The 12,723-nt window shown below is 39.2% G+C and overlaps 3 protein-coding genes across 4 annotated transcripts; 2 read left to right on the plus strand and 1 right to left on the minus strand.

Moving 5' to 3' along the window:
- The first annotated feature begins 1,796 nt into the window (after positions 1–1,796).
- Positions 1,797–7,100, plus strand: LOC141622127 (protein NRT1/ PTR FAMILY 8.3-like). The gene is made up of 5 exons (XM_074438186.1): positions 1,797–1,957; positions 3,769–3,874; positions 3,970–4,187; positions 4,983–5,539; positions 5,988–7,100. The coding sequence occupies exons 1-5, from the start codon at positions 1,907–1,909 to the stop codon at positions 6,808–6,810; spliced, it is 1,755 nt and encodes a 584-aa protein (XP_074294287.1). The 5' UTR covers positions 1,797–1,906; the 3' UTR covers positions 6,811–7,100.
- Positions 7,101–7,524: 424 nt separating this feature from the next.
- LOC141622129 (protein NRT1/ PTR FAMILY 8.3-like) lies at positions 7,525–11,715 on the plus strand. 2 transcript variants are annotated; one of them, XM_074438187.1, is made up of 6 exons: positions 7,525–7,721; positions 8,162–8,267; positions 8,461–8,678; positions 9,443–9,999; positions 10,626–11,055; positions 11,195–11,715. In XM_074438187.1, exons 1-6 carry the CDS (start codon positions 7,671–7,673, stop codon positions 11,594–11,596), a joined length of 1,764 nt encoding a protein of 587 aa, XP_074294288.1. In that variant the 5' UTR covers positions 7,525–7,670; the 3' UTR covers positions 11,597–11,715. The 2 variants fall into 2 exon arrangements, with proteins under 2 accessions (XP_074294288.1, XP_074294289.1); XM_074438188.1 differs by lacking the exon at positions 8,162–8,267 and having other exon boundaries at positions 7,610–7,721.
- Positions 11,716–12,172: 457 nt separating this feature from the next.
- Positions 12,173–12,592, minus strand: LOC141622001 (transcription factor TCP11-like). The gene has a single exon (XM_074438093.1). The coding sequence runs from the start codon at positions 12,590–12,592 to the stop codon at positions 12,173–12,175; it is 420 nt and encodes a 139-aa protein (XP_074294194.1).
- Positions 12,593–12,723: the final 131 nt, after the last annotated feature.

Raw genomic sequence — 12,723 nt, forward strand, 5'->3', positions numbered from 1 at the left:
AAAAAAACTTAATTAATACAAATATTCCGTTTTAAATTAGAAACGGTCCAAATATGTTTCATTTAGCAAGATAAGTTATCTAAGCAATGCAAACAAAATGTACTTGGACTCTTGGAGTCATTCTGAGATAAAATGGATACTTTTGTACTAAGTGTTGGGCTCATGTAACACCCGGCCCAAATCATGGGTCGAGAGCGGTTACTTATCATAACTTGCCAGAGTCGAGACTCTGTACTTGGGCACATATCAACTAGGTAGCACCAAGACGGACACGGACACGACACGGCATCCCATGAAATTTAGGACACGTGACACGTTATTTAAATTTAATCAAATATATATTTTGTAGTTATATAGGTGTGATTTTATTTTTGAAAAAGTATTTGATATTAAATTTAAATAAACGAAGGTAAAATTTGACGTTAAATATAACTTATTCTCATTTCTAAAACCAAAAACCAACTTATAATCAATCTATTTCGACATCTCATTACTTGTCTAAAGAACATCATTTGCCCACCAAATTCAACCATATAACAATTCACGTCATTTACCTTAAGTTCAACTTTCCGTTTGAAGATGTGTCCAAATACCATGGACACGCGTCGGACACGTGCCCAAATAAAAGATGAAAGTTAGACACGGCTTTACAGGTGTCCGACACGTTTTGACGTGTGTCCGACGAGTGTCGTGTCCGACACGGGAACACCGATTAGGAGGAGTGTCCGTGCAACCTAGCATATCAATATGAGTCCTTTTTAGCGCAATTTCTCCTTACTATTGCACATCTCGAGAACCTTCCTAAAAGACCATTAATTCTAAGACGATTTCACATCAAGCAACCATAACTGTGAAAATTTTATATGAACTTCTTTAAGAAAAGAAAGTGTACTTTATTGATATGAGTAGTAATTCGTCAGACCGTTTATAATTACGTTGCATAATTAAGTTGCAGGTGAAATAGTTGTTTAGGATGACGAACTGTTTATAATTTACTTTGCATAATTAAGTTATAGGTGAGATAGTTGTTAAGGATTGATTTCCAAGTTACTACTCATTGATTTGAAGAATGAGCTATAAAAAACTTTGACTACAACTTCAAGCACATAATTTTTTTTTTTTCAAATCTTGTAAAAACTACTACTATAAATTTGGAAAAAAAAATATATAAAATCATCGCTTTCGGAATTTGTGATGAGGAGTTCTTCTAATCAGTTAAAGTTTATTCTAGCAAAAACTTTGAATGACCGTAACTCTCCACTACAAGTCCACAAAACGTGTTTTTTTCTAGTGAAGATGGTCAATTTGAAATAAAATCACGAATTAACGTTTTCTGCAGTTATAGCTAAGAATTGTGGACTCATAGCTAGTCAAAGTTTTTTTTTTCAAAAAAGAGCACCGCAAACGAGAAAAGAAAATAGCTACGAGATAAAAGTGTCCTAATTCATATACGTAATCAAACCTTAAAATAAAAAATGACTCAAAGTCTCTAATACTGTTTCACAAAAATCAACAAGAGACGGTCCTTTATTAAATTATCGAGAGACTATATTTTTCGTTAACTTTTTTACAAATTCTTATTTAAGAGGACATTATTAAACTTAAACTTAAGACGGGTCAAGTACTCAAGTATCATACCACGTATATATAAAAAACAACCGATTCAAATTCTTATATACACAAATAATATGTACTTGACTCGTTTTAAGCTTAAGACAGATCCCTACGCTCATTTAGATTCCTTGAGGCGAACAAAATGTGAAAGGAATCCTTACTTTTGGATGACGACTCCTCCTTGAAACACTACCTGTCTACATTAAACTACATTATCCGCTAACTTGGAAGTTAGAAAAACAACTTTGAAAGATAGAAAAAGGAAGAATTACTGAAGGAAAACCAAAACAAGATGGGCACTCAAGAAAGCAGTAGGTTGCTCTTAGAAGATGGCTATTCCCAGGTTTTTGCATCTTCTTTTGCTTTATTTTACCTTAATTTTAAGCAAAGACTTTAACTTTTTTAGTTGTTTTTTAGATATGTTGATGTTTGTGAAGTACCCTTTTGATTCTTTGATCTGATATTGCTTGTTCTGGATTCTATGATTATATCCTATCAAATTTGTACATGGGTCTTGGTCACAACGAGGAAGGGAGAGTATTCGCTTTATAAGCCAACGAGGTTCTATCCCAAAACCAATTGATGACAGAGAGCTAAAATTATTATATCCCAACTTTTGTTATCTAGAATTATTTGGGTTTGAAGAATTAATTAGATTGTATGTTTGGGTATTTGTATTGCCAAGTGGTGAAAATTGTTCCAAATTTGTGTACCCTTTTGGAGAAATACGAGAAACATCATTGAAAAATAATACTACTAGTAGAAAGTTGTTGCCTTTTTGAGTTTCAATAGTGTTAGATGCATGTATGGTATTGGCTCGTGCCATGGAGAGGAGAGATAGCCCACTTTACAAGCTCAATGAGGTTTCATGCTAAAACCAATCGGCAGTAGGAGGTGTAGCGCCTTGGTTTATAGAGTGTTCAATTCTCTCCTCTTTGGTCGATGTGAGACGTGACTGGAGTCATCTTCACTATAATGTCAAATTGTGAAGTGAACTCTGGATATGATGGTCCAGTGAGGTGATAAGTATCCTAAGTAGCTCATTTCTGCTTCCAGGGTTGTGAAGTGAGTAGAGCTACATGAATGCAATTGGGAATTGGGATGCGTGAGAAATCTGATTGATGTTTCTGAGTTTTGAGTCGTAGCCACGCATGCCACTAGTGCCGGCGAACCGTTAGTGTCGGACATCATATGGTGTGTATAGTATCCAGTCCAAGGTGAAATCAGTCGAATCGTGTTGTTAGGTCTGACTTTTTTTTTGGTAACGAGGAACATCTCTCATTAGCAGCCTAGGGCGATACACCTTTGAGAGACCAAACCCCGAGAGATACTCGACAACACGGTAAGCCGGCACTCTCTTTTAACAGACCTCGAAGGTCCCCGTGCAATAACCGCATACTGCTCATGTAGGGAGTCGAACCCGGGACCTCGCAATTCATGTCATTGCATGCTTTGGGGTCTGACATTTTCCTTAGCTTAAAACTGGGTTTTTGATGTGATGTTAAAGATTTGACTCTTTAGTGGTTTTACTTCAATCTTCATGATTGGCATTATACATTTATACTGCCTATGTGCTCCATGCTTCCCTCTGTCCTTTTCTCAAGATTCTCAACCTTGTTGGGTATCATTAACCAAATTCAATTACGCTACTATTTGATACGCTGTACGTTCTTAATGGAGTTCTGATCTACAAGGTTTAAGCGCAAACATGGTGATATACTTTGCTCCAGCAGATTTTGTTGCTAGATTATGTGACTCTTGTCTGTAGGTTGAAATGAATTTTGAATGCGATGCCGAAGTATGATTACTTGGAAGTGTTCCTCCACTCTCATGGCTGCCTATGTTCCCCTCTAAGCTATTATTATCTAGTACATTAGTGCATTTATTATTATTTTTTTGTCACTCAGCCGAAGAAGGAGCTTTACTAGGCTCTTGTCTTGACAAATTTGAGAACTACCATAATTCTGCATTGTAGTCCTAACTCCTAACTAATAATCTTAATGATCCAACCAACCGTATTGTTCGTAACGATTTAGTGTCCATCATAACTGGGCCCAAATTTCCATGGAGTAATTCTTACTGAATACTATGTTGGTCCCTGTTCCGTGGAATAGAGATATCCCTTAACTAATATTTGTCTTATTTCTTATTAAGGAGCACGATGCTGACCAATTTACTGGAGATGGATCTACTGATATCAAAGGGAATCCTGTCCGCAAGAGCAAAACTGGCAACTGGAGAGCATGTCCCTTCATTCTTGGTAAATGAGAATAATAATCTTTTATGTGTACAGTTTGTTACTAATTACTAGTACATCTATCATTTGTGTCTTCCGGCCCTTTTTTTTCTTTACAGGCACAGAATGCTGTGAGCGCTTTGCTTATTATGGTATTGCAACTAATCTTGTCACATACCTCACTACCAAAATGCACCAAGGAAATGCATCTGCTGCACGGAATGTTACCACATGGTCAGGCACGTGTTACCTTACACCACTTATTGGGGCTGTCTTAGCTGATGCATACTGGGGAAGATATTGGACAATTGCTGTTTTCTCCACAATCTACGTCATTGTAAATTCCAAATCTTCTCCTGCTTTTTTTTTTTTTTTTTTTTTTTGAAACGGCTCTGTCCGCTTAAATCTCACTTTTATTCTTTCCAACAGAATGTTTGTTGGTTTTCTCTTTTGTACTCTCTTTAAGATGGTTCTTCCAGTCTTCCTTTCCAAGCATTTCTGTTCCATCAAGCTCACTACCACATTACTCCTAGCCTAGAGGACTCCTGCAAATAGCGGGGTACAAAAGTAGTATGTATTCAGCTTGACTCCTGCTTTGATTGAAAGACGGCTGCTTCACAGTTCACAGTAAAAAGAAGTCATTTTGCTTTATTCTATCCTAATCTAGAAATAACGAATAACGAATCTTTGACTCCAATAAACTCACTAAATTGAAAAACTGGATCCCTACTTTGGAGACAACAGGGTAACATTAATTAAGATTATGGCCTTTTCTTTGAGATGCCCAAGCTAAGCAATGCATTATTCGTGTTGACTAGTGCTCCATATTTTTTGTTTTCTCTAATGATGACTATGATCTGCCATGCAAAATGACCCTAAGGAAATCCACAAATTCTCATAAGATTATGACAAGATTTACCCATATTATGGATTTATGGGGTAGTATTGCTTGGTTTCAATGGGTCGAGATTCTAGTTGAACTGGGTCGGTCTCAAATTGTTCTAATATGAAACCGTCTCACACGAAACTAAGAGAAGGGAAATATCATTTCACTAAAATTCTCTGCTTTTACTGTTTTACCCCCTTCCCATGTATATTCCCTTATTCCTGAAGAATGCTGAAACTATTGCAGGGAATGGCTACTTTGACTCTATCTGCCTCCGTTACTGCATTTATGCCTGCTGAATGTGTGGGTTCAGTTTGCCCTTCAGCTACTCCTGCACAGTATGGAGTATTCTTTCTGGGCCTCTATCTAATTGCATTGGGAACTGGAGGGATTAAACCGTGTGTTTCATCTTTCGGTGCTGATCAGTTTGATGACACTGACCCAAACGAGAGGATAAAGAAGGGATCTTTCTTCAACTGGTTTTATTTCTCTATCAACATTGGTGCCTTTGTATCAAGCACCGTTATTGTTTGGATGCAAGAAAATGCTGGATGGGGTATAGGCTTTGGAATTCCCGCGATATTCATGGGAATTGCTATTGCAAGTTTCTTTTCTGGGACTCCTCTGTATAGGTTTCAAAAACCCGGAGGAAGCCCATTGACAAGAATGTGTCAGGTTCTTGTTGCATCATTTCGCAAGTGGACGTTGGATGTCCCACTAGATAATAGCCAACTTTATGAAACTCCAGACAAACATTCCGCCATTGAGGGAAGCCGAAAACTGGAGCACACTGAGGAGCTCACGTAATTTTTTTATCTGCTGAATGCTTTACAACATCATCTACAATAATATAACCCCTATGCCTCGAAAACTCTCGCCTAAGGCTGGGTAGGGTTTTACTTGTATGTAGCCTCATTCCCTGTGAGACACTGTTTGTGGGTAAATAGATCAAAAGTTGCGCCGTGCGATTGCTATTTCACAACACAAGAAGCACGCACAATTTAGCGAGCCTTTTCTATTTATTCCAAATTGTGGCGAGGCAAAAATATAGGAAGTATTTGACTCCATTGGAAATGAAATAGCTGTTGGGTGCTTTAAAAATCAAGATTTATCCAGTCATCAATAAAATGAATAACCTTATTTGATCTCAACAAATAAAAAGAGATTATGTTTACGATGTTCCTCGCTAAATACAAAAATACTGGTAACAACTTTTTGACCCACTGATTTTGCTCACTGTTTCCACTGTAGGTGTTTGGATAAAGCAGCTGTTGTCTCAGAATCTGATATGAAGACCGGAGATTTCTCGAATCCGTGGAGATTATGCACAGTAACCCAGGTCGAGGAACTGAAGATCTTGATCCGAATGTTCCCTGTTTTGGCAACAGGAATCATCTTTTCATCCGTGTATGCCCAGATGTCAACCATGTTTGTCGAGCAAGGAACAGTTATGGACAGAACTATCGGATCCTTCACGATCCCAGCAGCATCTCTTTCAACTTTTGATGTCATCAGTGTTATATTGTGGGTCCCACTCTACGATAGAATCCTTGTCCCTATTGCTCGGAAATTCACTGGCAAAGAAAGGGGATTCTCAGAGCTACAAAGGATGGGCATCGGTCTCTTCATCTCCATCCTCTCTATGGTTGCCGCTGCCCTGGTCGAGATCAAACGTTTGCAGCTTGCCAAGGAACTTGATCTAGTCGATAAAAAAGTGGGGGTCCCACTTAACATATTCTGGCAAGTTCCTCAGTACTTTTTGGTAGGAGCAGCCGAGGTATTTACTTTTGTCGGGCAGCTAGAATTTTTCTATGACCAATCACCAGATGCCATGCGGAGTTTATGCAGTGCCCTCTCTCTCCTAACAAACTCGCTCGGGAATTACTTAAGCTCGTTGATTTTGACAATCGTACCAGCTGTTACAGCGTCAGGGGGAGGGCCTGGATGGATACCCGATAATCTAAACAACGGCCATCTCGATTACTTTTTCTGGCTGTTGGCCGGATTGAGCTCCCTGAATTTAGTGTTGTATGTTTTCTGTGCACTCAAGTATAAACAGAAGAAGGCTGCCTAAACTAGCTGCTAAAAATCCTGCGTACTGTTCTTAAATACTCTATCTGTCCCAATCATTTGTTTACCTTCAATTAAAATACCTCACAATGAGTATAAATGGTAAACAAACAAATGACTGAGACGGAAAGATTAGTTAGATAAGCTTATGTTACATTTAGTCCACTTTGTTGTAAATCAATGTTTCTTTTTAGTTCTAGTTTCTGCTTAGTTCTGGCTTGTTCATAGTTTTAATAAACTGGTTACAGAACAACTTTTATTTAGCAATACAAGTTAAATTCCACTTTATCGACAGTGATCGAAGAATGCATGCTCTCTTTGTCTGTCCTTTACTTCTCTTTGCGATTAATTGTCAACAAGAGAACATTACAAACTGTGAAACTGACTATCTCAAGTTCAGAAATTATAGAGGAAGAGTCTAAGGTTGAAATGTAGAATAGTAGAATGCCGTTATGGTTATGAAATATTAGGTGTAGTCATATGGAGGGTACGTGTCGGATTTACAAGACGTGTCTAGGGCGCGGCGTTCATCGTAAAATAACAAGAAACTTCCTCTAGCTTAGTTACAATTTCATTATCACACAAAGAAAGAGCACGGAGATTTTTATGACAGGAACAAAGAAAATATGGTTAAACAATTGACTTTTTTTTTTTTAAAAAAAAAAAAGCACTTATCATATCTTTTCAAATAAGATATTATTAATCAGTTTAATTCAAAACGGATATGTTCGTCTTAATAGATCCACCGTCCACGTAGATAGTGACTTGAAGAGTAAACGACAGGGAACAAGTGGAATAATGGGTTGACAACTTGACAAGATGATCGGAACCAAAGTGTGAAGAAAGAGCAGCAAATTGTAGAAGATGACCACTCAAGATGACCACCTCTTGCATTTGGAGGACTCTCTTCTTCAGGTAAACACCCTCAACTCAATTATCGCTTCGTTCCAATCATTTGTTTACCTTTGATTAAAATTCTCCTCACACGGAATATATAAAAGTTAAACTAATGACTGAGAGGGAGTGACTGCCTTATTTTCTTTCTCCCTGACTTTCTTGGATTGAGGGTAAAAGGGGATATGGGAGTAATATGTTAGGTACGTTTTACATGTTTGGTATAAGAGATTATTCACCTCTCGAATCTATTACCCTCATGAAGGAGTAATTTACCCACTCTCCCCCGGTAATGATTAAGGGAATAAAACATCTCCTCATAATCATTACTCCTATATGACTCATTACCCAAGTAATTAACTTCCCAGTAATTATCGCGCAATTAAAATTTATTCCATGGATTCCAGGTATAATTTTGAATATAAAAGTGGTTGCTGATTTTAACTTTTGTATTCTTAAAGACCCGAAACGACGAAGAATATACTGGAGATGGGTCTGTTGATTACCATGGGCAGCCTGTTCAGAAGCGCGCTTCCGGAAACTGGCGCGCCTGCCCTTTTATTCTTGGTGAATTACAAAATACAGTACTACTTTGATACAGTATCGCTCCCTCTATTCCAATTTTATTGTTTCTATTCGACTTTGGTGGTTAACATCATTTTATCACCAGTCACGGCAAATATAAATGGGACGGAGGGAGTATTCGTTAGTTTGTAGTCAGGACCCCTCAAACCGACTCACCCATTAAATCTCGTTGCAGGGACAGAATGCTGTGAGCGTCTTGCCTATTATGGTATTGCGAAAAATCTTGTGAATTACCTCACCAGTAACATGCATGAAAGCAATGTGACTGCTGCAACGAATGTTAATGGTTGGGCAGGCACATGCTACCTTACTCCTCTTATAGGGGCTTACTTAGCTGATGCATATTGGGGGAGATATAGAACAATTTCGGTGTTCTCCACAATTTACTTCATCGTAATTTCTCAACTTTGGCACTTCTATAACAATTGCTGTTACATTTTCCTTTGTGTTTTTAACAGTTGAAGATGCCAGTCTATCGATATCTGCTTTTTAGTTATCTGAATTAGTGTTCTTCTCTGCGTTACTCTAACTTGGCTGCAAGAGTGGAATGCGGCAAAGTGTCGGACATGACTATTTTGAGAAAATATATTTTGCCTAAAATGAAGCATTTTCTGAACTTGCGACACAGCCAAATGAAGGGCTGGAGTGACATAAAGTTTACTTTTTTGCTTGGTGATTGAGGTCCTGCCTATCATAGTAATTTTCATCTAGAAATCGACAAATGTTTGTTCTGGTTATACTGCTTTTTTTTGTTCTATTTCAAGTCTCCATCTTGTTACTTTTTATTACTAGAATGTGTATCAGTATCAATCTTCTCATTGATCATCGAATACTACGTAAAATGACAAGTTTTGCCCTAGTTCAAAGATGTTTAGATCCGTAGGTATGATTCTTCTATTTCAAATAGTAGTTCTAAACAAGAAGTCTGGATGGATTGAATGGGTGTATTCCTCAAACTTTTGTCGTGCAGTTTCCATGGATACTTGAACAATTTGACTTGTAGGCTTGTAGCGATTTAGCACATCATACTTTGTTTATGCCGCCAGACCCTCAGGCTGCACCCTGCTTTTTTTTGTTAAGTTTTGATCATTTTACATCATAGTAGGCGTAAATTTGGGTGAACGATGTGACTAAATCACGGCATATTCTAAATATAGGGAATGCTTACTTTGAGTATATCTGCATTAGCCCCAGCTCTGAGACCTGCGGAATGTGTGGGTTCAGTTTGCCCTGTGGCTACTCCAGCCCAAAATGCAATCTTTTTTGGGGGACTTTATCTAATGGCGTTGGGTACTGGAGGAATCAAACCGTGTGTTTCGACATTCGGAGCTGATCAATTTGACGACACTGACCCTGACGAGAGGGTAAAGAAAGGGTCTTTTTTCAATTGGTTTTATTTCTCCATCAATATTGGCTCACTGGTGTCTAGCAGTCTCATTGTCTGGATACAAGAAAATGTGGGCTGGGGAATTGGCTTTGGAATTCCTGCTTTATTCATGGGAGTTGCGATCTCCTGTTTCCTCTCAGGAACTCCTCTCTATCGGTTTCAGAGTCCTGCCGGAAGCCCTTTAACAAGAATGTGCCAGGTTATAGTTGCATCATTTCAAAAGCGCAAGTTGGAGGTTCCACAAGACAGTAGTCACTTATATGAAACTCGAGACAAACAGCCAACAATTGGAGGAACCAGAAAGCTTGAACACACAGAAGGAATGATGTAATTTTCTGATCTCTTACTGCCAAGGACATCCTTGATGGCTGGATGCTTCCATTTTCAGTTTTGTTTTATTCAATCCCAGAAAAACATCAACAGCTTTTGTGATGCTATCCTTCCTCTCTGGTTCTGAACGTATATAAGATATAGATAACCGTCTTCAATGTTGAATGCCAGGCATTTTTGTTAATAGTGCCCTCCATTTTTTTGCTCTGATTTTGAATTCCCTTTCTGTTAAGCATTAGAATGGGTTAGAATAAATCAAAACAATTCATTAAATTGGCTCGCTCCTTGTACTGTCGAGCGACGAGCAGCAGCCGGACTATGCGATTCTTGATTCAATTATCATTATGGGTCATCTGAAAAAAAAAACTGTGTTTTCTAACATAAGGTAGGGTTGCGTACATTCGACCTCTTTTATCCCGGCTTAGGTGTATGCTCTTGAGTCATTGGGATAATGTTGTTGTATGAATTCACTTCTCTCTTTTTTATTAGTTATTTTGATTGTTTTCACTTTGCTTCATATTGACGATTTCAAATGATGATTCATGTCTGACTCCAAATCATTCTAGGACTAAGGTTTTGTTGTCGCTGCTTCTGTGATAATGCTCTACGTCCTTCTGCTGCAGGTACCTGGATAAAGCTGCTACATTATCAAATACCGATATGAAAACCGAGGAGCTATGCAGCCCATGGAGTCTGTGCACTGTAACTGAGGTGGAAGAATTGAAGATCTTGATTCGTATGCTTCCAATATGGGCAACTGGAATAGTCTTTTCTGCTGTCTATTCTCAGATGGCAACAATGTTCATTGAACAAGGAATGGTCATGGACAGAACAGTTGGAACCTTCACAATCCCAGCAGCGTCTCTATCTATTTTCGATGTAATAAGTGTAATTTTGTGGGTCCCAGTTTATGACAGAATTCTAACTCCTGCAGCTCGTAGGTTTACGGGCAATGAAAGAGGCTTCTCGGATCTACAGCGAATGGGTATTGGCCTCATGATCTCCATCCTTGCTATGGTATCAGCTGCCTTGGTCGAAATCAAGCGTTTGCAGGTGTGTTACACGTTCACAGCTGAAAGTAAAATGACCACTAATGATATTAATGGTGTGGTTCACTAAATAAAAATAATCTCTGCCAAGTGCCAACTGTATAAATTAGTGTAAGACCGTCTCATACAAGTATGTGTTGCAGGTGGCAAGGGAACTGAATTTGATTGATCACAAAGTGGCAGTACCATTAAGCATCTTCTGGCAAATCCCTCAGTTTTTCTTGGTGGGGGCCGCAGAGGTTTTCACGTTCATCGGGCAGCTAGAGTTCTTCTACGATCAGTCACCAGATGCCATGCGAAGCTTGTGTAGTGCACTATCTCTCTTAACAACTGCTTTCGGCAATTACCTGAGTTCTCTAATCTTAACCATCGTGACATCCGTGACAACTGCTGGTGGAAAACCCGGGTGGATACCTGATAATCTGAACAAAGGTCAACTCTATAACTTTTTCTGGCTCTTGGCCGGTCTCAGCTTGTTCAACCTGCTTGTGTATCTGTTCTGTGCTATGAATTATAAGCAGAAGAAAACCTCTAAGAAATCATAAAGCTAATGTAAAACTTTGGCTGCCTTCTTCTGCATATATTTCATGTACATAATGTTTTTTAGTCAGACTTCTGTAATTGCAACTCTGGTATTATTCAAATGTACATCTGGTTATTCTTCTTTGTTGATTGTCGACGAATTCAAACCCGTTTCATATTAGCCGACAATCAAAAAGTTAATCCGACATATAAGACCGTTTCATACGGAGTTCAAATGTAGTTATCCGATGGCAGCACAGGTTGTCGAACAATAAACCGAGACTTGCGATAGATTTATTTACGAGATCGAATTCAATAATCATCATTCATTCATCAATAGACAAAAACTAAGATTTTTCCTTCAAAAGATATCCCCAAAAGATTTACATCCATCCATACATATGCTCAATTTCTCAATGAATTTGCACACCATACTACTAAACAGACTACTCTAAGCCAAGACTAAACCCTAAAAACCCTAGATATTACAGTACATTCTAACTTTCTAATTAATTAATACTCACTCCGGTCCGTCTCATAAAAGATAAACAAATAATTGAGACGAGACGACAAAAAAGAGTATTCCACTATTCCCGCTCTCAAACTTCCTGCTTTGAAAGGACGAAGCCACCATCATCCCGTGCTTCTCTATCATTTCCACGCGCCTCGCAATCGATTAAAGCCGGCTGCAATAACAGCGCAGTAAACGGCATATGCCAGCCAGTAGAAGCAGGATCAACCTCAACCGGCTGACTCAAATCAAACCGATAACCATTAAATGAACCCGGACCGTTCCAACCAGGGTAAGAAACCGGAATCGCACATGAAAGGGAGGCGTTAGCGGCTGCCGATTTAGCAGGAGAGGTGAAGTCGGTGACGGCGGGGACAGTTCCAGTACCGGTGGCGGCGATAATGGAAGGTTCAGCGTGACGGAGAAGCCACTCGATTGTTTCGCCGTCGGTGCGGTGGCCGAGTTCGCGAGTGAGTTGGAAGACGCGAGCCGCGCATAAGGCTGGCATACGGACACGGCGGCCACGGCCGTTGACTTTGGTGTGGCGGTCTTTATTGGGACGGCGGAGGGCGAGTTTGCCGGTTGTGGTGGTTTTGGGGGTGGTTGGGGGTGGATAGGCTCGGGTTACGGTGGTTGTTG

This window comes from Silene latifolia, chromosome X (genome assembly GCF_048544455.1).
Source record: "Silene latifolia isolate original U9 population chromosome X, ASM4854445v1, whole genome shotgun sequence".
NCBI classification, from domain to species: Eukaryota; Viridiplantae; Streptophyta; class Magnoliopsida; order Caryophyllales; family Caryophyllaceae; genus Silene; species Silene latifolia.